Source organism: Zalophus californianus, chromosome 10 (genome assembly GCF_009762305.2).
Source record: "Zalophus californianus isolate mZalCal1 chromosome 10, mZalCal1.pri.v2, whole genome shotgun sequence".
NCBI lineage: Eukaryota > Metazoa > Chordata > Mammalia > Carnivora > Otariidae > Zalophus > Zalophus californianus.
Window position 1 is genome coordinate 40997229 of NC_045604.1, and position 27814 is coordinate 41025042.

Sequence of the window (27814 nt, forward strand, 5' to 3'; positions counted from 1 at the left end):
CTTTTACATTTGCCAGTTGCTTATGCCTTCCAGGTTCTAAGCGCTTTTCTCCTGCTGGCCTCCAGCATCGTATGGCGGCAGAACTCAGTTACCTGAGTGCCATTGAGGAGTCAGTGCGCCAGCTATCAGATGTGGAAAGAGTTAGAGGCATATCACTTGCTCAGCAGGAGAGTGTTTCTCTGGCTCAGATCATAAAGGTATTTTTGGAGTTTTCTTCTTTAGCTTTCTGTGTTTTTTCTCTTTTCTTTGCTATTTAAAATAGTTTCAATGATGAGGTCAAAAACCAGAACCAGCACACAAAACTTTAACCTGCTAAGTAGAAAAAAATAGTCTTGCCATACAACACCTATAAATAACCCTGGGGAAAACTGTCATATAGAGTACTAAAAAAGTTCACCATAGAATATTTGGCAGCAGAACAATAATTCAGCCATTTTCTCTCAAATATTTCATTTTCCTCATTTTTTTAAAATGACTGTAAAAATCAGCTCATCAAGCAGTTCTCAATATTTTCTTTCACTGACAAATCAGAGATGACTGAGTTTTTATTGTTTTGTTTTTAATTCTTTATTTGTACCAAAAAGAAAAGTTTCTGAGAACCAGGTATTTGATAAAGCCAGGATAATGTGGACTTTTCCTTAGCTAACAAAAATCCAGTAAAGGTAGAAGCAGTGTTCTGATGTGGAGTTGCTGTTGCTATCTTTAAAAAAACAAATAACAAAAAAACCCTTAGTATTTACATATAAAATACACATATTTTAAGTGCACAGTTTGATGAGTTTTGATCAATGTAACCACAACCCTAATCAAAATAGAGAACATTTCTGTCACTTCAGACAGTTCACCCATGGACCTTTTCAGTTAATCCCCTCTCCCAGAGGCAATTACTATTCTGATTCCTAATCACCACAGTTTATTTTTGCCTATTCTAGAAGTTCATATAAATGGAAATATACTTTGTACTTTGTTGTGTTTAGCTTATTTTATGTGGTATAATGTTTTTAAGATTCATCCATGTTGTTGTATCTATTGTTCGTGTTACTTTTTTGCTGAGTAATATTCCATTGATCAATATAACATAATTTGTTTATCCCTTCTCCTCTTGATGTACATTTGTATTGTTTCCAGTTTTTGACTATTAAAATATTCCTGTTATGAATATTTTTTTACAACTCTGTATTCAGCGTATGTTTCCATTTTTCTTGCTTTAATACCCATGAGTGTAATTGCTTGGGTCAAGTAGAAGTATATGCTCAACTTTATATGAAACTGCTATACTGTTGTCCAGAGTAGTTGTACTATCTTATACTCATACAGCAATCTATGAGAGTCCCAGTTGCTCCACATTTTTGCTGTCATTGGTATTCTAGGCATTCTAGTGAGTATGAAATAGTATCTCATTGTGGTTTTAATTTGCATTTCTTTTATGACTGATGAGGTTGATAATCTTTTTGTTATTTATTGACGATTCTTATATCTTTTGTGAATGTCCAGATTTTTTGCCTATTTCACATAATAGGGTTGTATATCTTCTTTTTATTGTTGTAGAAGTTCTTTATCGTAGAAACAAGTCCTTTTTAGATATATTTCGAATACTGTTTCCCAGTCCTTAGCTTGCCGGTTAATTTTTAAAAAATATTTTTTGTCTTTTCATTTTTAAACTGTATCTTTTTAAGTGCAGAATATTTTCATTTTAATGAAATCTAGTTTTTAATTTTTTTCTTTTATTGTAGTGCCTTTTGTTTTCTAAGAAGTCTTTGCTTACCCTAAGATGTTAAGATACTTTAACAAAGATATTCTTTTATGTTTTCCTAAAAAGCTTTATAGTTTTGGCTTTTATATTTAATTGTGTGAGCCATCTAGTTACTTATGGAGTGTGAAGAAGGGACCAAAGTTCATCTTTTCCTCCATCTGGATTTTCAGTTGTTCCGTCACCATTTTCTTAAAAAAGACTTAAATTACCTTGGCACCTTTGTTAACAGTTAAGTAATCACTTATATGGAGGTCTATTTCTGGACTCTCTTCTTTTCCATTGATCTATTTGTCTGTCCTTAACACCAGTGCCATACTGTTTTACTGTGTCTTTAGAGTGAGTCATGAAATCAAGGTGTAATTATTTCAACTTTGTTCTTTCGCAAGGCTATTGAGAAAGGCTATTCTAGGGTTTTGCATTTCTATATAACTTTTAGAATTAGTTTGTCAGCTTCTACAAAAAAAAGCCTGGTTTTTTATTTTTAGATTGATTTTGATATGACTGGCATTGAATCTGTCAATCAGTTTGGGGAGAGAATTTACATCTTATATGTCATTTTCTAATTTGTGAGCATGATACCTGTTTCTGTTAGGTTTTAAAAATATTTCTCTCTGCAATGTATTTTTCAGTATAGAGACCTTACACATTTTTAAATTTATTCCTATATCTTTTATGTCTCCTGTTGCTGTTGTAAATAATTTTTTCTCAATTTTGTTTTGCATTTGTTCTTCCCAAAATACTTAAAGACCATTCTTTGTGTGGAACTCTCCCATACTTTTCAAGGAGTTGAGCATTCCTGCACTTCTCCCAATAAATAATAGTAATGCTGTCCAGTCATCATGACAGCAAAAACTCCCCAGACATTTCCAAGTCTCCTTGATGGAGACTGGGGACGGACTGGTAACAACCTGGTTAAAAATCACTGGATTGGGGAAATTGGCCCCATTGTAGTGGCCATTACCTTGAAATCCAAAATAGTACTGAGATTTTTCTATCATTTTAGGGATACATTATAATTCTGGGCTTCCAGATTTGTACAGGGCATTATATAACTTTATATACAGCCTTTCCACCTTTAGAAAACCTGTATTTAGCACTATTCCAGAAGAAGTGAAAAAATATAAATTGATTGATAGTGTTATATGAAATAGTGGAAAGAAAGCATCCTGGTGAGAAGGAGACCTTTTCTGGGGCAATATTTTCATGAAACTACTCCTGTAAAGCCAAAATAAAGGAATCCTAAAATTCTGGTATCTTTATTTTTACACATAGGACATTTTAATCTCTTTTAAAGAGTTAGGTACTGTAGCTTTTGCTTTAAAACTAGCTTTTTGGTATGAGTTCTTAGTCCTGTATGCCTTGGAAATTTTTTATGTTATTGCATTATTTAACACATGGTAGGTGGTCATTAAATATTTAGATAAATGATTTAGGGCTATCCTATTTGCTGTCTTTACATTTCTAATTGGTTGCTTCAAAAAATATTATGTTAGGAAAATAGTATTACGGGTAATACCGTCACTGTGTTAAAATGGTTTAGTATCTTAGAATTAATAGTTGATCATTTTTTTATTTTGAAGGCACAGCAGCAACGCCATGAAAGAGACTTGGCCCTTTTGAAATTGAAGGCTGAACAAGAGGCTTTAGAGTGTCAGAGACAGTTAGAAGAAACCCGAAACAAAGCAGCTCAGGTACTTACATTTGCAGCAGGCACGGGTTCTTTAAATCTAAATTTGTATCTTTGAAATCACTTCAGTGTTCTTTTAATTATATAGGAGTAAAAAAGAAAAGATATAATAATGCTTTAGTACATTATGCCATTATGGGTTAATTTCATGTTATTTGACTCTTGTAGCAATCCTGTGAGTTAAGTTAGTCAAGATTTATCCCCAATTTAGAGAAGTGGAAGCTGAGGTACATAGTAGTTACTTGCCTAAAGAAACATCAGCTCGTGAATGGTGGAATTAAAAATTAAACTCCAGCAGTAATTTTAAGACTCTAAACTCTAGATTTTAAGACATGAAATCCAGATAATCGTCGAGTATTTGTTTTACAAGGCACTTGAGCCATGAAACATTTGGGGTGGGGAGAGACTGAGACATAACAGAAGTTCTCTTTTTACTCCCTTTTATTTTCAGGTCCATGCAGAATCCATACAGCAGGTGGTCAAATCACAAAGGGAAGTAACTGAGGTCCTGCAGGAAGCAACTTGTAAAATAGCCGCTCACCAAGCAGACACTGCTCGCCTCACCACAGATGCGGCTCGCCAAATCTGTGAAGTAAGGCCATTGAAAAACCCTTTTCTTTTTAGTCAGTCTGAATAGATTTGGTCTTAGCAGTTTCTAACATCTAAGAAATACGTACTTTTGATTGGTGACTTCAGTGGGAGCCATACATTATTGAATTAAGAGGCACCATTTATTGCAGTATGTTGTACATGTGAGTGATACAGAGGCAGAAAAAATGGAGAACTCTTAATGTCTGCCCTTGAGTAAGCTTTTTAAAACTGTATTGATTTTATTGATGTATAATTTACAGACAATAAAATATATCCATTTTATTATTTGATGAGTTTTGACAAATATATAGATATAGGTATCTAATCAGATACACGTATATATATCTACATATTTCTGTGTCTTTTCTTATCTATCTGTCCATCCCTATAAACACCACCATAATCAAGAAATAGAATACAGTTGAATCTTGAACAACATGGGTTGAAACTGTGAGGGTCTGCTTACATGCTAAATTTTTTTTGACAAATACAGTACAGTACTATAAATGTAATTTTTCTTCCTTAGGATTTTCTTAATAACATTTTCTTTTTTCTAGCCTACTTTATTATAATAATACAGTATAAAATACATGAAATGTATAAGATATGTGTTAATCAACTGTTTATGTTATGGGTAAGGCTTCCAATCAACAGTAGGCTATTTAGTAGTTCCATTTTGGGGGAATTAGAAGTTATCCACGGATTTTGACTGCTTGTGGATCGGCACCCCTAACCCCCATGTTGTTCAGAGATCAACTGTATTTCCCACACTAAAAAGTTTCTTCATGCCCCTATCCAGTCAGTCCCTAACTTTGGTCCCAGGAAGCCATTGATCTGCTTTGTGTGAAGATGGTTCCTTTTCACCTACAGTGATGTTAGTGTCTTGTCTTTTACTGTACCAAGGGTAAAGCCAGAAATAGTTTTACTGTTGTCTGTATATGGGATATCATAATCTATAGCTGTAGTTTCAGTTTATTTTAGCAGGTACAATTTAGGATTGTTTGTGAAATGACTTTGTTATTAATATTAAAAAGTCAGGAACCTACTGGGTTGGGTACTATGGGATTGTGCAAATAAGTATAGATTCTTTTAAGAAAATTTTAGACAACATTAGCAAAGATTTCAAAAACACTTCAAGTTGTCAAGGCAGTGATTGAATGAACACCAAATGAATAATACATGCAGCAGTTGCAGTAGTGGTGAAGAGTAAGGAAAATACCTCACATTGTAGGTCAGAAAACAGATATAGGAAGTAGTAATTGAGTTGATTCTTAAAGAAGATTTATTTTTGGTTTATTATGGCTTATTATATGACTTGAAAGTTTTGCTTTAATTCATAGGTTGCTATAGCTAGATGAAACCTTAGAAATCTTGTGGTCCAGCCAACTTTTTATTTTTATAAGGAAGCTGTTGAGACTTAAAAAATCTAAATGACTTGCCCACAGTGTTTTACCTGTTAATGGCAGAATTTACTTGCTCTTAATCCAGTGATCTTTCAAAGACACTGTGCTCCTTCTCAGTTTTCTGTGATTTTTTTTTCACATCTACTTTTGCCTTGTGTGTTCTTATTTAGATGGCAGAGTTGACTCGAACTCATATCTCAGATGCCATCACTGCTTCAGGAGCTCCCCTGGCAACGCTATACGACCACCACCGACAGCATGCTCCAGACTTTGTGAAACAGCTGAGGACCAGAGCTGAAACGGATAGGTTAATATTCAGTCGTTCAGCTAATATGCAATGAGTATCTACTAAGTCCCAGGCACTGTTGTGGGTACTAGGAATATAGTTATGGGCATACAGTGTAGTGGGGAAGGTAGATAATATAATCACATATTCACTTAAGTGAATGAACAGTTACAAACTTAGACAAGTGTTATGAGCGAAAAGGACATATATCCCTGAGACATATAACAAAGGAATTTGAATAGCCTGGGGGTACAGCAACGTCAGAGAAGGTTTTCCTGAGGAAGGAAAGCTTATGGTGAGATCTAATGGATGAAAAGGAGTCCGTGATTAAAGCAGATAAAGAATAGGCAGGTCAGTAGGAAGAGAAAATGAGGGAAGAATGTGACCGGAGGCAGAGAACAAAGGGGAGAATGGTAGGAGATGATGCAGGGATCAGATTATGGTAGGACATTGCAGACCTTGTGGATTTTGGAGTTTATTCTAGGAACAGTGAAAAGTCATTAGTTTCTTAGGCAGCCTGGGTGTTGTGATCATGTTTGTGTGTATTTTTTTACATCACATTTTGACTGTCTCGAATTCATAGATTTAAGTCCTTATTCACATTTACTGATACTTGGGGTGATATGTGTTTATTTCTCATAAAGCAAGATACTCTTTTCTATGAGTGAATGTCTTTCTTAAATCCTTTGTTATAGCTATTTCATAATTTCTATTTATCCAAGATTTTATCTCATATTAATGTTAAATGACATTTAAAATCCTTTCCTTATAAGAGACTTTAAATGTTTAATCAGTTTTTATTCTCTTTGCAGGAAAAGTCAATCTGTTTCACTCTCTCAGAATAAAGAAGGGACCCTTGACTCAAAGCATCAGAAGTATTCCCCTTCATTTGATAGTTACTCTGAGTCTTCAAGATACAAGAATCATGATCGAAGGTGAAAACACTTTGATTTAGTAAAGTGTGATAAATGGCTTAGACATTGCTTTCTTTTTTTACTTCTTAATCTCATTTCTTTAAATAAAATAGTGTCTTCCCTTCAAAGTTCTGACTTTCCCCTATTTGACTAGCTGATTTATAAAATAGTTGTTCTGTGTAGTAATGTAACTACCGTTCCTTGAGAGCCTGCCTTGTATAAGCTCCGTGTCAATTTCTTTTTCCTGCATTTAATCTTCACAACAACCTTCCAAGACAGATATTGTTCTCTTTTTATAGTAGGGAACCAGAGGCTCATGGAGTTGCTAAGAAACTCACCTAAGGTCACATAGAAAGTAGCACACCAAGGAATTGAACCTTGGTTTATCTGGCTCCAAGGCCTATGTTTATTGGGCATTGCTTTGCTAACTTCCATATTTCTTGACATTACTGTATGTACTAATTGTTATAATTATAAAAGATCAAATACTTTGTCATTGGTTCTTGCATGGTATTAACATCTGTAGTTTTCAATTATGGTTCTGTCCTTGGATTAGAAGATTTTCGAGGTTCCTTTTCCAGCATTCTTAGAGGTAGGATACCTACATTGTCAAACTAAAACCTCATTTAAAAAATTAAATCATGAGACTAAAAAACATTAGTGTGGGGTATTAAGTACCTACTATATCTCTGGAACTATATGACTTTCATTTAACCTTCACTGACAGTTCATTGAGGCTGTCAGCTGGGTCACTATAGGGGATTCCTCATAGTTTTCCCAATCTCTTCCCAAACCATTCCCTAATCTCTTCACTAACTACTTGGTAACTAGAGTGATTTTTCTAAAATTTGCAGCCAATTTGTTACCTGTTTGAAACCTTCAGTATTTCTTTAGAGCCAGTCAGTTGAGTGGAGTAGAGCATGAAAGTTCCTTTATTATTGAGGCTTTGGTCCATCTCCAACCCTGTCTCTTGGCATTTCCCCTCTTATCATATTCCACTAATTATAACTACTCTAATGTATTCTCTAATAAAAGAGCCATGCTCTCTCTCTCTTTTGTGCCATTACATATGATATACCTTCTGTTTTTTTAATTTAAATTCAATTAATTAACACATAATGTACTATTTCAGATTTAGAGTTCAGTGATTTATCACTCATATAATACCCAGTGCTCATTACATCACATGCCTTCCATTACATCACCCAGTTACCCCCATCCCCCCTCCTACCTCCCCTCCAGCAACCCTCAGTTTGTTTTCTATGATTAAGAGTCTCTTATGGTTTGTCTCCCTCTCTGATTTCATCCTGTTTCATTTTTCCCTCTCTTCTCCTATGATCCTCTGTTCTGTTTCTTAAATTCCACATATGAGTGAGATCATTTGATAATTGTCTTTCTCTGATTGACTTATTTCACTTAGCATAATACCTTCTGGTTCCATCCACGTAGTTGCAAATGGCAAGATTTCTTTCTTTTTTTTTGATGGTTGAGTAGTGTTCCATTGTATGTATATACTACATTCCTTTATCCATTCATCCATTGATGGACATCTGGCCCCTTTCCGTAGTTTGGGTATTGTGGACATTGCTGCTATAAACATTGGGGTGCAGGTGCCCCTTCGGATCCCTACATTTGTGTCTTTGGGGTAAATACCTAGTACTGCAATTGCTGGGTCATAGGGTAGCTCTATTTTTAACTTTTTGAGAAACCTCCATACTATTTTTCCAGAGTGGCTGCACCAGTTTGCATTCCCACCAGCAGTGTAAGAGGGTGCCCCTTTCTCCACATCCTCGCCAACATCTGTCATTTCCTGACTTGTTAATTTTAGCCATTCTGACTGGTGTGAGGTGGTATCTCATTGTGGTTTTGATTTGTATTTCCCTGATGCTGAGTGATGTTGAGCATTTTTTCATGTGTATGTTGGCCATTTGTATGTCTTCTTTGGAGAAATATCTGTTTATGTCTTCTGCCCATTTCTTGATTGGATTATTTGTTCTTTGGGTGTTGAGTTTGGTAAGTTCTTTATAGATTTTGGATACCAGCCCTTTATATGATAAGACACTTGCAAATATCTTCTCCCATTCTGTCAGTTGTCGTTTGGTTTTGTTGACTGTTTCCTTTGCTGTACAAAAGCTTTTTATCTTAATGAAGTCCCAATAGTTCATTTTTGACCTTGCTTCCCTGGCCTTTGGTGATGTGTCCAGGAAGAAGTTGCTGCGGCTGAGGTCGAAGAGGTTGCTACTTGTGTTCTCCTCTAGGATGTTGATGGATTCCTGCCTCACATTTAGGTCTTTCATCCATTTTGAGTCTATTTTTGTGTATGGTGTAAGGAAATGGTCTGGTTTCATTCTTCTGCATGTGGCTGTCCAATTTTCCCGCCATTTGTTGAAGAGACTGTCTTTTTTCCATTGGATATTCTTTCCTGCTTTGTTGAAGATTAGTTGACCACAGAGTTGAGGGTCCATTTCTGGGTTCTCTATCCTGTTCCCTTGATCTTTGTGTCTGTTTTAGCTTGAAGTCCGGCGTTGTGATGCCACCAGCTTTGGCTTTTGTTTTCAACATTCGTTTGGCTATTCGGGGTCTTTTCTGGTTCCAAACAAATTTAAGGATTATTTATTCCAGCTCTGTGAAAAAGTTGATGGTATTTTGATAGGGATTGAATTGAATATATAGATTCCTCTAGGTAGCATAGACCTTTTAAGAATATTTGTTCTTCCAGTCCATGAGCATGGAAGGTTTTTCCATTTCTTTGTGTCTTCCTCAATTTCTTTCATGAGTGTTCTATAGATTTCCAAATACTTATCCTTTGCCTCTTTGGTTAGATTTAGTCCTGGGTATCTTATGGTTTTTGGTGCAATTGTAAATGGGATCGACTCCTTAATTTCTCTTTCTTCTGTCTCATTGTTAGTGTATAGAAATGCAACTGATATCTGTGGATTTATTTTATATCCTGCCACTTTGCTGAATTCCTGTATGAGTTTTAGCAATTTTGGGGTGGGTCTTTTGGGTTTTCCATGTAAGAGTATCATGTCGTGTGCAAAGAGTGAGAGTTTGACTTCTTCTTTGCCAATTTGGATACCTTTTATTTCTTTTTGTTGTCTGATTGCTGAGGCTAGGACTTCTAGTACTATGTTGAACAACAGTGTAGTGGACATCCCTGCCGTGTTTGTGACCTTAGGGGAAAAGCTCTCAGTTTTTGTGCACTGAGAATGATACTTGCTGTGGGGTTTTCATGGATGGCTTTTATGATATTGAGGTATATTCCCTCTATCCCTACACTGTGAAGAGTTTTAATCAAGAAAAGTTGCTGTACTTTGTTACATGCTTTTTCTACATCTATTGAGAGGATCATATGGTTCTCGACCTTTCTTTTATTAATGTAGTGTATCACATTGATTGATTTGTGGATATTGAACCAACCTTGCAGCCCAGGAATAAATCCCACTTGGTCGTGGTGAATTAATCCTTTTAATGTACTGTTGGGTCCTATTGGCTAGTATCTTGGTGAGAATTTTTGCATCCATGTTCATCAAGGATATTAGTCTGTAATTCTCCTTTTTGATGGGGTCTTTGTCTGGTTTTGGGATCAAGGTAATGCTGGCCTCCTAGAACGAGTTTGGAAGTTTTCCTTTCATTTCTATTGTTTCAAACAGCTTCAGAAGAATAGGTATTAATTCTTCTTTAAGTGTTTGGTAGAATTCCCCGGGGAAGCCATCGGGCCCTGAACTCTTGTTTGTTGGGAGATTTTTGATTATTGCTTCAATTTTCTTGCTGCTTATGGGTATGTTCAGGTTTTTTCTTTCTTCCTGTTTCAGTTTTGGTAGTTTATACATCTCTAGGAATGCAGCCATTTCTTCCAGATTGCCTAATTTGTTGGCATATAATTGCTCTTAATATGTTCTTATTCATTTGTATTTCTTTGGTGTTGTTGTGATCTCCTCTTTCATTCATGATTTTGTTTATTTGAGTCCTTTCTCTTTTCTTTTTCGTAAGTCTGCCCAGGCGTTTATCAGTTTTATTAATTCTTTGAAAGAACCAGCTCTTACTTTCGTTGATCTGTTCTGTTCTTTTGGTTTCTATTTCATTAATTTCTGCTGTAATCTTTATTAATTCTCTTTTCCTGCTGGATGTAGGCTTTATTTGCTATTCTTTCTCCAGCTTCTTTAGGTGTAGGATTAGGTTGTGTATTTGAGACTTTTCTTGTTCCTTGAGAAAGGCTTGTAGTGCTATATACTTCCCTCTTAGGACCTCCTTGCTGCATCCCACAGGTTTTGAACAGTTGTGTTTTCATTTTCATTTGTTTCCATTAATTCTTTTAATTCCTCTTTAATTTCCTGGTTGACCCATTCATTCTTTAGTAGGATGCTCTTTAACCTCCGTGTGTTTGAGTTCTTTCCAGATTTCCTCTTGTGATTAAGTTCCAGTTTCAAAGCATCGTGGTTTGAAAATATGCAGGGAATGATCCCAGTCTTTTGGTACTGGTTGAGACCTGATTTGTGACCCAGTATGTGATCTATTCTGGAGAATGTTCCATGGGCACTAGAGGAGAATGTATATTCTCTTGCTTTAGGATGGAATGCTCTGAATATTATCTGTGAAGTCCATCTGATCCAGTGTGTCATTCGAAGCCCTTGTTTCCTTGTTGATCTTCTGCTTAGATGATCTGTCCATTGCAGTGAGTGGGGTGTTAAAGTCCCCTACTATTATTGTATTAATATCAATATGTTTCTTTAATTTTGTTATTAATTAGTTTAATTGTCTGCTCCCATTTTAAGGGCATTAATGTTTAAAATTGTTAGACCTTCTTGTTGGATAGACCCTTTAATTATGATATAGTGTCCTTCTTCACATTTTATTACAGTCTTTGGTTTTAAATCTAATTTGTCTGGTATAAGGATTGCTATCCTAGCTTTCTTTTGATGTCCATTAGCATGATAAATTGTTTTCCACCCCCTCACTTCCAATCTGCAGGTGTCTTTGGGTCTAAAATGAGTCTCTTGTAGACTACATATTGATGGGTCTTGCTTTTTTAGCCAGTCTGATACCCTGTGTCATTTGATTGGGGCATTTAGCCCATTTACATTCAGAGTAACTATTGAAGGATATGAATTTAGTGCCATTGTCTTAACCTGTAAAATCACTGTTTCTGTATATTGTCTCTGTTCCTCTCTGGTTATGTTACTTTTGGGCTCTCTCTTCGCTTAAAGGATCCCCTTTAATATTTCTTGCAGGGCTGGTTTAGTGATCACAAATTCTTTTAGTTTCTGTTTGTTCTGGAAGCTTTTTATCTCTCCTTCCATTCTGAATGACAGCCTTGCTGGATAAAATATTCTTGGCTGCATATTTTTCTCATTTAGCACCCTGAATATATCATGCCAGTCCTTTCTGGCCTGCCAGATCTCTGTGGATAGGTCTGCTTCCAGTCTAATGTTTCTACCCTTGTAGGTAACGGAGCTCTTGTTCTGAGCTGCTTTCAGGATTTTCTCTTTGTCTCTGAGATTTGCAAGTTTCACTATTATATGTCGAGGTGTTGACATATTTTTATGGATTTTGAGGGGGTTCTCTGTGTCTCCTGGACTTGAATGCCTGTTTCCTTCCCCAGATTAGGGAAGTTCTCTTCTATAATTTGCTCCATTATGCTTTCTGCCTCCCCCTTTCCTCTTCTTCTGGTACCCCAATTATTCTAATATTGTTTCGCTTTATGGTATCCCTTATCTCTCACATTCTCCCCTCGTGATCCAGTAGTTGTTTATCTCTCTTTTTCTCAGCTTCTTTATTCTCCATCATTTTGTCTTCTGTATCACAAATTCTCTCTTCTGCCTAATTTATCCTAGCAGTTAGAGCCTCCATTTTTTTATTGCATTTCCTTAATAGTCTTTTTTATTTCAACTTGATTAGATTTTAGTTCTTTTATTTCTCCAGATAGAGATTCTCTAGTTTTTTCTATGCTCTTTTCAAGCCCAGCTCATATCTTTATAATCATTATTCTGAACACCAATTCCAACATCTTACTTATATCCATATTGATTAGGTCCCTGGAAGTCAGTACTGCCTCTTGTTCTTTTTTGAGGTGAGTTTTTCCATCTTGTCATTCTTGCAGAAAGTGGTCGCTCTTCTCTTTGTGGAGTTGTAGCTATTTTCTTAGATCTCCGGTTGAGTTCACAGGTGTTCAGAATGATTTAATAGCTACCTAGCTGAATTCCTGGGACCAGACAAAGCTAAGGTCTTTATTCCTCTGCCATCTTGGACTCTTCCAAGATATACCTTCTTTCTAGACCACTGTTTTGGTGGTCTATTTCATTTAGTTTACTTTTACTCTCCTCTGAGTCAGTGTTACCCCTAGTCTGCTTTAGATATCCCTTTTATATTCCCCTATAACTCTCCATATATATAACTGTTAGAGCCTTTACCACCTTCTATCTCCTGTTCCTTTACTTTTCAGTTATGGACTACACTAGAAGTTCTTTGAGGTCTTCATTTTCATCACCCCCAAAAAAAGGCCTCTATCCCTTAGCAGTCATTTCTTATGCCCTTTCTTCTTTATCTTCTGACAACTACTAATCTTTTTATTTCTGTTCTCTGTGGATTTGTCTGTTTTGGACATTTCATATAAATGGCATCATACAATGTATGGTTCTTTATGACTGGTTCTTTGACTTAGCATAATGTTTTTAGGTTCATCTATCACATATTCGTACGTTATTCCTTTATATGGACAAATAATATTCTTTTGCATGGATATCCCACATTTTATTTATCGTCAGTTGATGGACATTGGATTGCTTCTACTTTTTGACTATTATGAATAGTGCTGCTATATACATCTATGTACAAGTTTTTCTGTGGACATAGGTTTTCATTTCTTTTGGGTATACACTTAGAAGAGGGATTACTGGGTCATATAATAACTCTGCTTAATTTTTTGGAAAATGGCCAAACTTTTCCAAAACAGGTGCTCCACTTCACATTCCCACTAAAAATATAAAATTTTTTTTACATCCTCATCAACATTTGTTATTGTCTCTCTTTTTTATTATGGCCGTCCTAGTGAGGATCATCTATACTGCTGTCCCCAGAAAGTAGCAAAATACCTAGCACACAGTAGACAGTTTACTACATGTTTACCTAGTGAATGATTGGCACATAACTGTTAAGTGGAATAACTTAGATTAATCCCATATCCTTCTGACTCCAAAGCCCTTGCTCTCTCCTACATTATCTTTTACCTTATAGCTATATTATATGGTTTATACTTTCCAAAACATTTATTAAACCAGACAACTAATTGCACAATATTCTGATAAATACTGTTATAGAAGCATACAAAATAAAACAGTATAAACACAGAGAAGTGACCAAACCTTCCTTGGGAGTGGGAGAAGGTATCCTCAGGCACTTTGCAGAAATGATACTTGAACTGAGCCTTAAATCAGGGAGGTAGAACAGCCTTAAATAGGAAGGCAGAGAAGGAAGGGCATTTCAGAAGAGGAGATAGCTTATGGAGTGGATCTCAAAACATGGCTTGTGATTGGCTCTCTCTCTCTCTCTTATATAAATATATATAAGTATATATATATTTAAATGAATGAATAAGGAAAGCAAAGGGGGAGGAAGAAAAACACTGACCTTATACGCAACTAATGAATCATTGAACACTATATCAAAAACTCATGTTGTACTATATGTTGGCTAACTGAACATAATAAAAAAAATAAAAGAAAAAAAAAACAAGTTCACTAAGCATTTGGAAACTTGAGACAAAGTCAGGGGAAGGGCAGAAGTAGTTGATATAGGTTTAAGGCTCAATCTAAATAATACTAGTTAAAATTACAGAGATGCATACGATTGCCAAGGGACAGTATGTAGCATAAAAGAGAAAAAGACCAAAAACAAAACACTGGGAATCACCGTCATTTTAAGGAAACCCAGGAAAATTCAAATGATATAAAAGGAACAGAAAAACTGGTTTGGGAGATAGAAAAGCAGGTGAGAGTAGAACAAGGAGTGTAAGAAAGGAAAGTCTTTTATTTAACATTTAATTTTGATATAATTTCAAGCTTACAGAAATGTTGCAAGAATAATACAGAGTTCCTAAATATTTTTTATCCACGTTATACTGATGTTAACGTTTTACTACATTTGCTTTAGCTAGTGGAGCTTTTAAAGAAGGAGGTAGAGATCAACACTGTATAATGTTGCAGAAAAATTATCCATTGGATTTGGGAATTCAGGTTTAGGTGGAGGTTGAAAGGACAATTCCAGTAGAGTAGTTGGGATTGAAGTAGATTTTGATAAATTGTGATGTTGATGAAAAGTAAGGGAGTTGAAACAGCCAAATAGAAGCCCTTTTTCCTAGTATTTTGATTTTAAAATGAAAGGAAAAGGGGAGTGGTAGCCTGAGAGTAGTGCTTGCTTATCATGGCTATTTAAGAGTGAAACCTTCTTTTCTACAACAGTTTCTTCTCAGACTTCTGTCTACTTAGCATTTTATGTTTTATGTTACTTGTTTCATCATTTCATATCTTGATCATGAGGCACATTCCCCTTGCCAAATAAATTTACTTTGAATTTATGAACCTTATTTTATCACCCTTTTTCTTTTTTGTTTGTTTCCATAATATCTATAAACAGAAGTAGTAGTGGTAGCAGCCGTCAAGAAAGCCCTTCAGTTCCATCTTCTAAGGAAAATGAGAGGAAACTTCATGGTGAAAAGACGGAGAGTTCTATTGATGAACAGGTTCAGACTGCTGTAGATGATTCTTTACGAAGTGACAGTGTGCCATCTCTTCCTGATGAGAAAGGTAACGTTCCTTGCATGTGTATATATAGTTATTTGTTGGGGAGGCTTCCAGAACCCTTTGAGATATTTGTGACTGAGCTAGTTAATATAATTAGAACATGGTAGTGTGTGTGTGTGTGTGTGTGTGTGTGTGGTGTGTGGTGTGTGTGTGTGTTTGAATCTGATATTAAGTGTATCCAGGTGAAACTATTCCGAAGTTATACATTATGCCAGTAACCCTTGCCAATATTTTAAACATGATTGTGTGTCGTGATTCTAAGGGGAGGCAAAACTAAACCTAGGAGAGCATACATGTGAATGGAAAGTAAATATTCAAAAAAACTACTTTTATCCTATCATCGATATATAACAATCATAAAAAAGAGAATACATTATTAGAACTTTATATTTTAAGCAATATAAGGATACAATTTCTTATAAATAACGATAACATTAGATACAGTAACTAGATTAAAATTCATTAGTTACCACTCTCTAGATGGTAGGTGTATCCCTATCAAATCATGGGTAGTAGACAGTATAATTAAGAAAACAGAATTTGGCAACAAATGACACCTTTAAGAATTTTTTTTAAATGACTGGCTCTTAAGCAGTGTATTTGATTGATGGCCTAGAGAATTGTAGTCTTCAGAGCAGGATGGGCAAAACAGTCTTTAGAGGGCAAGAAGATGTTTAAATAATGATTTTTTTCTCATCCTTTAAATTTGTTTGTAAATTTTATAATGAATGTAATTTATGGGTATAGTAGTCTATCTTTAATGACTAATTAACAATACAGATCTTGTTACCCAGAAGTAATTAATTAATACCACCTAGCTAATGAATATAGATCTTGTTATGCAGAAGTGGGGTGTTGCTATAACAAATACCAAATATGTGGAAGTGGCTTTAGAACTGGGTAATGAATAGAGACTATAAGAGTGTTGAGGTACATGCTAGAGAAAGCCCACATTGCCTTGCAGAGACTGTTGGCAGGAATATGGATGGTTAAAATGATGAAAATATGGTTAAAAATGATTCTGATAAAGTCTGATGGAGATGGAAATTAGAAATATATTATTGGAAACTGGAAGAAGGGCAGTCCTTCTTATAAATTGAGAAAGAATTTGGGGTGCCTGGGTGGCTCAGTTGGTTAAGCAACTGCCTTCGGCTCAGGTCATGATCCTGGAGTCCCAGGATCGAGTCCCACATCAGGCTCCCTGCTCGGCAGGGAGTCTGCTTCTCCCTCTGACCCTCTTCCCTCTCATGCCCTCTGTCTCTCATTCTCTCTCTCTCAAATAAATAAATAAAATCTTTAAAAAAAAAAAAAGAGAGAAAGAATTTGGCTGAACTATGTTTCTAGTGTTTTGTGGAAAGTGGAAGTTAAAAGTGATGAACATGGATAGTTAGCCAAGGGGATTTCTGAGCAAAGTGTTGAAGGCATGGTCTTGGTTTCTCCTTATTGCTTTTAGTAAAATAATGAGAGGAGAGATAAATTGAAGGAATTGTTAAACAAAAAGGAACCAGAACTTGAAGATTTGGAAAATTCTCAGGCCATCCATGTTGTGAAAAATAAAAAAGCATGTTCTGGACTGAACACCAAGGATATGACTGGACAGTCACTCCATAAAAAGATTATCCAAGCAGCCATCTTAGCAGAAGCCAGTAATAGTAGAGATGGGATTATACTGGCAGAGACACTGCCAGTTTGGACAAAAGAGCACAGAGAAGGGATGAACTTTTGGACTTCTGGGATTCTACCAGATGAGATAGTAGAGCTAGGCTGTGAACATGCCTTATCCTTCCAAAAAAGGGAAGAATGACCCCGACGGTGATTCAGAGATCAGCAGGGCAGCCACCGCCACCACAGGCCCAGGCCTACAAGCCCAGATGGCAAGGCTCCCTCATTGATTTCAGAGCATGGGGCCACCTCCTTGGTTTCAGTTGTCCAGGTTGCCCTGGCTTACAGCCTCAGGAGCAGAGCACTGCCAGGGGCTGAGGGGATGGTGCTACCACACAGGGTTGAGAAGGCAAGGCTACCCCAGTGGGCCCGAGGGCAGAACACCCTTCCAAAGAGGACCATTCTTCAGCCTTCAGAGCTAATGGAATTTGCCCTGCTAGGTCTTGGACCCCTTTCTGATTTCTCTCTTTTGGAATGGGGTTCCAAAGGGGACCCCTTTCTGATTTCTCTCTTTTGGAATGGGGTTATCTATTTTATGCCTGTCCCACTATTGTATTTTGGAGGCACATATCTGGTCTTGTTTCACAGGTTTGCAACTAAAAAGGAATTTTGCCTCAGGATGAATCACACCTCAAGTCTCACTGATACCCGATTTGAATGATATTTAGATGATACTTTAGACTTGTAGTTGATGCTGAAATGGGTTAAGAGTTTTGGGACTGTTAGGATGAAGTGAATGTATTTTGTGTACAAGAAGGAATCAATTTTGAGGAATGAGAGGGTGGAATGAGTTGTATATCCCAAAATTGATACAGTAAAATTCTAACTTCCAGTGTGACTGTATTTGGAGATAGGGCCTTTAAGGAGGTAACTAAGGTTAAATGAGGTCAGAAGGGTGGGCCTCTAATCCATAGGACCTGTGTCCTTGTATGAAGAGGAAAAGACCTCAGCAGGCACATGCATAGAGAAAAGGTCTTGTGAGGACACCAAAGGCATCAGCCTGCAAGCCAAGGAGAGCGGTCTCACCAGAAACCAACCCTGTCAGCACCTTGATCTTGGATTCAACCCCTCCAGAAGTGTGAGGAAATAAATTTCTGTTGTTTAAGTCAACAGCTTGTGGTGTTCTGTTATGGTAGCCCATGCAGACTAATATATTGGTGTTAAATATCAAGAGGCATGCTCATATTTTTATACTGATTGATGAATGTTTTTCAGAATGTTCTCAAAAATATTTCATGGATTGCTAGATTAAAAACTAATGAAATTCATTCTAGGATCAGACTTAATGATAACTTCTACGTAATGAGATAAATAAAGGGTATAGGAAAACAATAAAGAAATTATCTGTTAATTTTCTCCTACAGGACGAATTTAATCTCTGCAAAATTTTATCTTAATAATAGTGCTTGTAATTAAAACCGTGAAGACAAATTTATTTATTGAAAGTGTCTTTGAGTCTCGGAGTAGATAGTAACCATCCGTGACTTGTTTAATGTTGTTCTCAAGTTGTTTGCAATGGTGCCTGGCTCCAATAACTGCACATTTATCATTGTCAAGTGACTAATCTGAAATGTCATGAACCATGACTTTTTGATATATTTCACTTCTTTAAACAATATAAAATTAAACTACTTGGACTTCTACTTCTGGCCACAATGGAGGAACAGGACCAGATTTACCCTCCCTCCTAAAACAAATACCAGACAAAACATATGAAATAACGGTTTTTAAGACATTGAACATCAGGCAGTGAATGCTGTTGATTCATGAAAGATGAAAAGCAGATGAGGTGAGCACTATGACTGCTCCAGCTTACTGCCTGAAGGGAGTCTCCAGGCCACGTGGCATGGAGTCCAGTAGTCTTCCCGAGTGGAATAAGGGGAGTGGGGAGTCTGGAGAGACTGAGGCAACTAAAACTCACAGGACAACCAAGATCCAAAGAAACTATACCATTTTAAAAACTTGTATGTAGAAGAAAAGAGGAGAAAATCCAGGTCACCTTTTGTTTAGCAGTGACTTCTTAGATACAACACCAGAAGTACAATCTGTGAAAGAAAAAACTGATAAGTTATGCTTTGTTAAAATTAAAAACTGCTCTGTGAAAAACACTGTTAAGAGAATTGAAAAGAGAAGCCACAGACAGTTAAAAATATTTGTTAATCACATATTGGATAAAGGACCTATATCCAGAATTATATAAAGGACTCTTAAGACTCAACAACAAAAAAATCAACAGCCCTATTAAAAAATGTGCATAAGATCTGAACAGACACTTCACTGAAGAAACTATACAAATGGCAAATAGACTTAGGAAAGGTGTTCAATATCATGTGTTGTTAGGGGAATGAAAATTAAAATCACAATGAGATACTACAACATGCCTATTAGAATGGCTAAAACCCAAAAAGCTGACAACAAAGTGGTGGCAACAAGGATGCAGAGCAACAGGAACTTGAATTCATTGCTGATGAAAATGCAAAATGGTACACTTTGTAAGACATTTTCACAGTATCTTATAATGATCCAGCAATCACATGCCTAGGCAAATGAGTTGAAAGCTTAGGTCCTCACAAAAGCCTATACACTAATGTTCATAGCACCGTTTTTCAACTGGAAGCCACCAAATGTCTTATGAAGAGAATGGATAAGCAAACTGGTAAATCTGTACAATGGAATACTACTATTCAGGCTATTGATTCATGCAACCAACATAATGGATGAATTTTAAGTGAATTTTACTAAGTGAAAGATGCAAGCCCCTAAAGGCTACATAGTGTATGATTCCATTTATATGACATTCTGGAATAGGCAAAACTTTAAGGAAGGATAACAGATTAATGGTTCTCAACTGTTAGGTAGAAGAGGAAATGGTTAAACTACAAAGGGGATGCACAGGAGAACTTTTAGTGTGAAACAACTTATGTAACGGATGTCCTGTATGGTTCTTTATGTACTGACTGATGCTGTGCATTTATCAGAACCCTAGAGGTGTATTTCACAGAGTAAACTTCAACATGTGCAAACTAAACACACACATCAACCAGGATGTTGGGAGATCCTAGGATGGAATGCAGTCTGTTACAAATGTATCTAACTGTATTACAAATGTATGGCATAAGCACACTGAAGAGGGTGGAAGAGAAAGTGGACCTAAGTAAACTTGGAAAATGGCATTTTTGAGTGGAAATTGTAAGCCTAAATATAAAGAGAGCGGTATATAAACACTATATTCTAATTGGTAAATGAGCTTTTCACAGGGGTACAGGTGAACAGTTCTTACGTATGTATTGGGGTTGAACAAATAAGTAAATTGATGTTGGATGGTAGGAGCCGGGTTTCTCAGTGGTGGAGAAGGATATTAGATACACAAGAAAGGAAGACTAGAATGAACCCTGTGGTGCTGGATTAGAGTCAGTGACATCAGTATGAATCCATCTTTGGATGGATGGATGGATGGCTACAGGATCTAGTGTGTGTGTGTGTGTGTGTGTGTGTGTGTGTGTGTGTGTATACATGGGTTAGTATACATGGATACATTATCTAGCTCTGTCCACTGACAGGAAAGAAACAGTGATGCTCTAGTAGTAACAAGAGTAACCCAGTGCCAGGGTACCTGGGTGGCTCAGTCGGTTAAGTGTCTGCCTTTAGCTCAGGTCATGATCCTGGGGTCCTGGGATTGAGCTCCATGTCGGGCTCCCTGCTCAGCGGGGAGCCTGCTTTCCTTCTCCCTCTGCCCCTCCACCCCCCTCTCGTGCTCTCTCTCACTCTGCTCTCTCTCAAATAAATCTTAAAAAAAAAAATAACCAGTGCCCATAATTGTGGTTTCTAAATATTCTCCAATGAAAGAAATTAGAGCTCTTTGGAGAAATGACTGATTCTAGGACTGGGCAGGGAAAATACAAAATGAACCTGGAACATCTTGTAGTACTAGAAAGTAAGGCTGTCCAAATAAAAGGATTGGGGGTGAGGAGTGCATGTCAAAGGCACACAAGAACCAAACTAAAAGAGCCATCGTGTTTTACATTACCATGGTATTGATGAGTTCTAAAAAAATTTTGATTTGCATTTCTTTGACTGCTAATAATGTTAAACTTTTTTTTTTACTTTATTTTGACCATTTATATTTTCTTTGTGAAGCATTTGATCATGACTTTCTCATTTTTCTATAGGATTATTAGTAGTTTTCTAATTGGTTTGTAAGGGCTCTTTATATGTAAAGTGTATTACACTTTTACCATATTTCTTGTACTCGTATTTTTAAGATCAGTGAATTTTTTTTATTCCATGCCTATTGTTACTGATCAATTTTATGAATTTATGTTAGATTGTCCCATAAAGAGGCAACAGGGGCTACTAATTGATGAAAAATGTTATAATGATAAAATCTACTTGTTCCAAATTCTTTTAGATTCCACTTCTATTGCAACAGAATATTCCCTGAAATTTGATGAATCTATGACAGAAGATGAAATAGAAGAAAAATCATTTCGATCTTTACTACCTTCTGAGAGTCATCGCAGATTTAACATGGAAAAAAAGAGAGGCCATCATGATGACTCTGACGATGAAGCCTCTCCAGAAAAGGCAACACTGTCTTCTGCTAAGGTGTGCTGCGATTCACTTGTGGAGAGTACTTCATACGTAGTCGTGGATGCGTTCTCTCAAAGAGATGACCATACATTTTGTACTTGAACTCAGTTGTCATCTACCAGAATGGTTTTCCTAAGATAGCAATTTTATATTATATTTTTGCTATAGAATCTGGCTTCGCTTTCTTTACAAAGCAGAACACAGACTTATTCCTTGGGGTAATTCAGAAGGCCTTTGAGGATTGGAGCCAGCGTTATGTCTCTAGTGTTTCATTTGCTTCACTCTTATAACACTTTATTCCAGTTTAAAACTTTATATCATCTTGCTAAATTGTTAGCCTTTTGGACAACAGGGACAATTCTTACTGGGCTTTATGCAGACAGTACCTGGCTTATGTAGTTGTTTGTTCAGATTTCACTGGCTGAATAAATTAGCTGACGAACGTTACTCCCTCTCGTGTGCCTCTTTTGAGGAGTGTTCTCTGACATGGTCAGCAGCCTTTTTATATACACAGCTTACTTTTATAAGTGAATGCCTCTTTTAACGATGTTAATTAAGTTCCCAAGGCTTAGATAATGATAAACTTGAAATCAAATCTCCACTTCAGGAGCTGAGCATGCCATTCTCAGGAGGACAAGATAGTTTTTCTAAATTTACTATGGAGATGGTCCGACAGTACATGAAAGAAGAAGAAATGAGGGCGGCTCACCAGTCTTCACTCCTGCGTCTCCGGGAGAAAGCCCTGAAGGAGAAAACTAAGGCTGAATTAGCCTGGCTAGAGCATCAGAAAAAGTAAGTTGTTTCCATGAACATAGTTTTCGCTTTCCAATTTCTTCTTTTATTGAAAGGAAATGCTTTGTCTTTAAAGATGTTTTTGTTTCCTCAGTCAATTTAATTTGATTTGACCAACCCAGTTTCTTAACCCAGAAATATGGCAGTCGTCTTTGACTCCTGTTGCTGTTCAGATCTCCTACTCATAACATTCTCTTTGCATTTCTCTTTTACCAACCTGACTGACTCTCATATTGTTATTTAATACTTAATTCCTTTACTGTGTTGTAAACTTCTCAAAGCAATTTTATCTTTAAAGGACACAGTCTAGAGTTTGCATATATTATACGTGCAATAAAATATTTGGTGGGGCAGGCTTTGCTGCCTGTTTTCCGTGTTTGAAAATGTTAAATCGTTTTTAGAGACTTTTTAGTGGTAGAGAATTCTTGACATTATAATAGAAATTTAATCTACTCTTTGTATCAATGTGAAATATTTGCAGACATCTACGAGACAAAGGAGAAGATGATAAAATGCCCCCACTTCGAAAGAAACAGCGTGGTTTGCTTTTAAGGTTGCAGCAAGAGAAGGTATGTTAGAAAAAAACACTCTTTAAGAGAATTTGTCTTAAGGCAAGTTAGATGGTGGAATCTATTATTTTGCCTAATCTCTTTTTCTTATTATCATCTTAAAGGAGATTTGATATTTACCACTGTTTTTGCCTATACTACTATAATTACAGAAATTGCTTGGTAGTCTGCTATATTTCTAATTTTGTGTCACTGCTGACTTAATACAATAGAGAGTCAAACCTGCCTTCCTTTGTTAAATAAAATAGTATTTGAAATGCATATTTAGGGAATACTGTGGCTCAGTCGGTTAAGCGTCTGCCTTTGGCTATGATCCCAGGGTACTGGGATCAAATCCCACATGGGGCTCCCTGTTCAGCAGGGAGCCTGCTTCTCCCTCTGCCTGCTTATGTTCCCTCTCTTGCTCTCTCTCTCTCTGACAAACAAAATCTTTAAAAAATGCATATTTAAAAAATTAAGATATTTGTAAAAGAGTCTATTTGGATTAATTTTTTAGTCACTATTTTCCCAAATTGACTTTCAGGACATACTCATTACAAATTGAGTAATATTTTGGCTCAGTGAACTCAGAAACACCTCAGGTTGGAATCCTGGAGAGAGAACATGGTTTGGTGGTTAAGAAATCAAGCTCCAGAGGGCGCCTGGGTGGCTCAGTTGGTTAAGCGACTGCCTTCGGCTCAGGTCATGATCCTGGAGTCCCTGGATCGAGTCCCGCATCGGGCTCCCCGCTCCGCGGGGAGTCTGCTTCTCCCTCTGACCCTCCCCCCTCTCATGTGCTCTCTCTCTATCATTCTCTCTGTCTCAAATAAATAAATAAAATCTTAAAAAAAAAAAAAAAAAAAAAAAAAAAGAAATCAAGCTCCAGAGTCAGGTTGCCTGGGTTAAAATTCTAAATCTACCAATTATTAGTTTCATAACCTTGGACAAGTTACCTGACTTCTCTGTGCTTCAGTTTCTTTATCTCTAAACTGAGGATAATAATGATAACATACTTTGTAGAGTTGTTGGGAGGAATAAATGAGTTAATACATATCATAAATTTACAGTAGATCTTGGCACAGTGGTAAATGCTCAATGAATGTTGGCTGTTATTTGAATTCCAGTTTTGTCACTTCCAGCTCTGTAATAATGGTCAAGTTTAAGTAACTCTCTGAGACTTAATTTCCTCATCTGTAGGAGTAAGATATTACTTCATATGGTGGTTGTGAGGATTAAAATGAGATAACATGTGTAAAATGTGTTTCACAGTACCTGGTAAGTATTCAGTGGATTCTAGTTTTCTTTTCCCTTATTGACCTGTTACAAGGTATTGGCTCCTATGTTGGATGAACTGTGTGAACATAATCATTTAAGTTATAGATTGGATTATTGCTCAACTCGTTTTTTTTTTTTATCATTGTGTGAACTTTAAAAATTGGGAATTTTGGGGACACCTGGGTGGCTCAGTCGATCAAACATCTGACTCTTAATTTTGGCTTAGGTCATGATCTCAGGGATGTGAGATCAAGCCCCAGGTCAGGCTTCATGCGCAGCGCAGAGTCTGCTTATGATTCTCTCCTTTGACCTCTGCCCCTCCCCGCTCCTCTCTCACTCTCTCAAATAAAATAAATAACTCTTTAAAAAAATAAAATAAAAATTTGGAATTTCTTTAAAGAAGAAGTTATATCTTTTTAATCCAGAAAAATTGGTTTCAAAATAACTTAAAATTTTCTTAGTTAAAATAAATAAATAACTTTTTACATTACAATAGCTTTCTGTTTGTAAAGTAGAATAAAAGCTAGATTTACCAGTATTTTTCCCATTCTGTGAGGTTGTGTTTTTTCTCTTCTTTCTTTCTTTCTTTCTTTCTTTCTTTCTTTCTTTCTTTCTTTCTTTCTTTCTTTTTCTTTCTTTCTTTCTTTCTTTCTTTCTTTCTTTCTTTCTTTCTTTCTTTCTTTCTTTCTTTCTCTTTCTTTCTTTCTTTCTTTCTTTCTTTCTTTCTTTCTTTCTTTCTTTTTTCTTCTCTTCTCTTCTCTTTTTTCTTTCTTTTCTTTTCTTTTCTTTTCTCTTTCTTTCAAGAGAGAGTGAGCAGTGTTGGGCCGGCTGGGGGGTGGGTGGGGAGGGGAGACAGAATCTTAAACAGGCTCCATGCCCAGCGTGGAGCCCCATGTGGGGCTTGATCTCATGACCCTGATATCATTACCTGAGCCAAAATCAAGAGACCCACGCTTAACTGACTGAGTTACCCAGGCCCCCCCATGTTTTAACTTTCTTAATAGTGTGCTTTGAAGCACAAACCTTTGGATTTGAGGAATCTAATATTTTACTGCATGACTGCTGACAGCACATTCAGTTTTTGTTATTTGGAAAATTTACTTGTTTCACCTTCATTTCTGAAAGATATTTTCACTAGCATAGAATTATTTTCTTTCGGCCTTTTTAAAGATATTTTCCATTGTCTACTAGTTTCCATTGTTTTTATGAAGAGGTCAGTTGTCTTAATGTTTTTTCGAAGGCTGCTTTTAAGATTTTTAAAAAATTTGTCAGATTTTTTTTCAGATGTGCTTAGGTGTGATTTCTTTTCATACTGTTAGGATTTGCTGAGCTTCTTGAATTTGTTGTTTGTTGTATTTCAGTTTTTGAAAATTATCTCTTCATGTGTTGCTTCTGCCCCACTCTCTCTCTCTGCTTTTCTTCAGAGACTCCAAGTAGAAATATGTTAGACCTGCTGACCATTTAGTACATCTTTCTTCTGCTCTGTTTTGGTTTTATATCATTCTTTAGAAACAAACAAAAAAGCCCACTATGCTTCAATTTGGACAGTTTCTATTGATCTGTCTTTAAATTCATTAGTTGTATATTCTGCATGTCATGTGTCTTAGTCATCCAATGAGTTCTTAATGTGATTTTTTTTTCTATAATATCCCTTTTCTTCTTTTTTATAGATTTTTTAAAAGGTTTTATTTATTTTTAGAGAGAAAGCAAGAGTGGGGAGAGGGGCAGGGGGAGAGGGAGAGAGAATCTCAAGCAGACTGCACTGAGCATGGAGCCCCATGCAGAACTTGATCTCAGGACCCTGAGATTATGACCTGAGCTGAAACCAAGAGTGAGACAGTTAACTGACTGATCCACATAGGCACTCCATCTTTTTTATAGATTTTAATTATTTGTTTACCTTTTTATCAATTTTTCTGTTTTTTCCCATATTTTTTTGAACACATTATTCATAGTCATTTTAGCTTTCTTGTCTGCTAACTAGATATTTGGACATCTGTGTGTCTGCTACTGTTTTCTCTTTATATTTTCTATAACCATATGATTCTTTTTGCATGTCTAAATAGTTTTTTTTCTTCATTTTTTAACTTGTAATTAGCATACAGTGCAATATTGGTTTCAGGAGTACAGTGATTCATCACTTACATGTAACACCCAGGGCTCAACATGACAAGCGCCCTCCTTCATACCCATCCCGCATCTAGCCCGCCCCCACCCACCTCCCTCCATCAACCCTCAGTTTGTTATCTATTATTAAGAATTTCTTATAGTAATTTTTTATTAAATGCTGGATACTGTATAAATAACTGCAAAGGCTCCAGATGATGTTATCTCCCCCACCAGAGAGGACTTATTTTTTCCCTCTGCTGTGCTGTTAGAATGCTCAACAATTCACTTAAATCCATTCAGGAACTAAGCTGGGTTAGTGTTGCATTGCAGAGTTGGTAGGCCTCAGTCTGCTTCTGCTTTGCATTGACCCGAGGTTGTAACTTTCCAGGGATTTCAGTTGAAAGCCAGGTAAACCAGCACAAAAGACTGTGGGGATTTCTACTTTGCTGCCGAGAGGTTTCTGGTGTGTAGCTCCTTAGCCTTCTGTCTGTGCTGCTTAAGAATAGGCAAATGGTTTGAGGGGGGGGACTGAGTTGGAAGCCTTTTAAGTCTCCAGTTTTGTCACCTCAGATCTCTGTACCTGTGGAAATGGTGACTGGTTAGGAGCAGTTTAACTATATCTGGTTATGTTGACAACACATACAACCTGTGAATCAGCAGTTCTGTGTCTTGGTATATATAGTAGAGAAGTTTTCACACATGTACAGGGGAAAATGGAAACAGCTTAATTCTTTCATTAAGAGAATAGATGAAACAAAGCATATTTCTGCAAGAAAGTACAATACTGCAGGAAATAAATGCATTACATATCAGCACTGTTCAATAGAGATTTCTGAAATTATTATTAACGTTCTGTATTTGTGCTGTCCAATTCAGTAGCTACCAGTCACATATAGTTTTCGATATTTAAAACATGGCTAGTGCAACTGAGAAACTGAAATGTTAATTTAAATAGCTACATGGAGCTGTAGCTACCATATTGAATAGTTATAGCAGCAGATCTTTATCAAAAATCATAATTTTGGTTTTTATAGAAAAGCAAGATGCAAAAGAATATGTACAGTATGATACCATTTTCGTAAATATTTTTAAGGATTTGTTTCTTTGTTTTAGAGAGAGCATGTGAGCAGGGGGGAGGGGTAGGGGAAGAGAGAGAGAGAGAGAGAGAGAATCCTCAAGGAGACTCCCCGCTGAGCACAGAGTTTGATGTAGGGCTCAATCCCAGGACCTGAGATCATGACCTGAGCCAAAATCAAGAGTTGGCCTCCCAATGGACCAAGCCACCCAGGCACCCCTATAGTACTTCAGAATGTTTTTTAAGTAAATGTGCAAAAAACACTCTGATCTATCTGTCTACCCCTGGAAAGTTACGCTACAGAAATAAAAGCAGCAGCGTGGAAGGATGT

The 27814-nt window shown here is 36.5% G+C and overlaps 1 protein-coding gene across 4 annotated transcripts in view; it reads left to right on the forward strand.

Moving 5' to 3' along the window:
• CEP350 (centrosomal protein 350) overlaps window positions 1–27814 on the forward strand; it is a 151672-nt gene that overhangs the window by 66839 nt on the left and 57019 nt on the right. For all 4 annotated transcript variants that reach the window (XM_027612703.2, XM_027612706.2, XM_027612705.2 and 1 more), the window contains exons 17-25: window positions 34–197; window positions 3334–3444; window positions 3892–4032; window positions 5605–5741; window positions 6533–6655; window positions 15266–15435; window positions 21503–21699; window positions 22292–22476; window positions 22958–23045. In XM_027612703.2, the coding sequence (XP_027468504.2) occupies window positions 34–197; window positions 3334–3444; window positions 3892–4032; window positions 5605–5741; window positions 6533–6655; window positions 15266–15435; window positions 21503–21699; window positions 22292–22476; window positions 22958–23045 (1316 nt within the window). The remainder of the gene's footprint in view (window positions 1–33; window positions 198–3333; window positions 3445–3891; window positions 4033–5604; window positions 5742–6532; window positions 6656–15265; window positions 15436–21502; window positions 21700–22291; window positions 22477–22957; window positions 23046–27814) is intronic.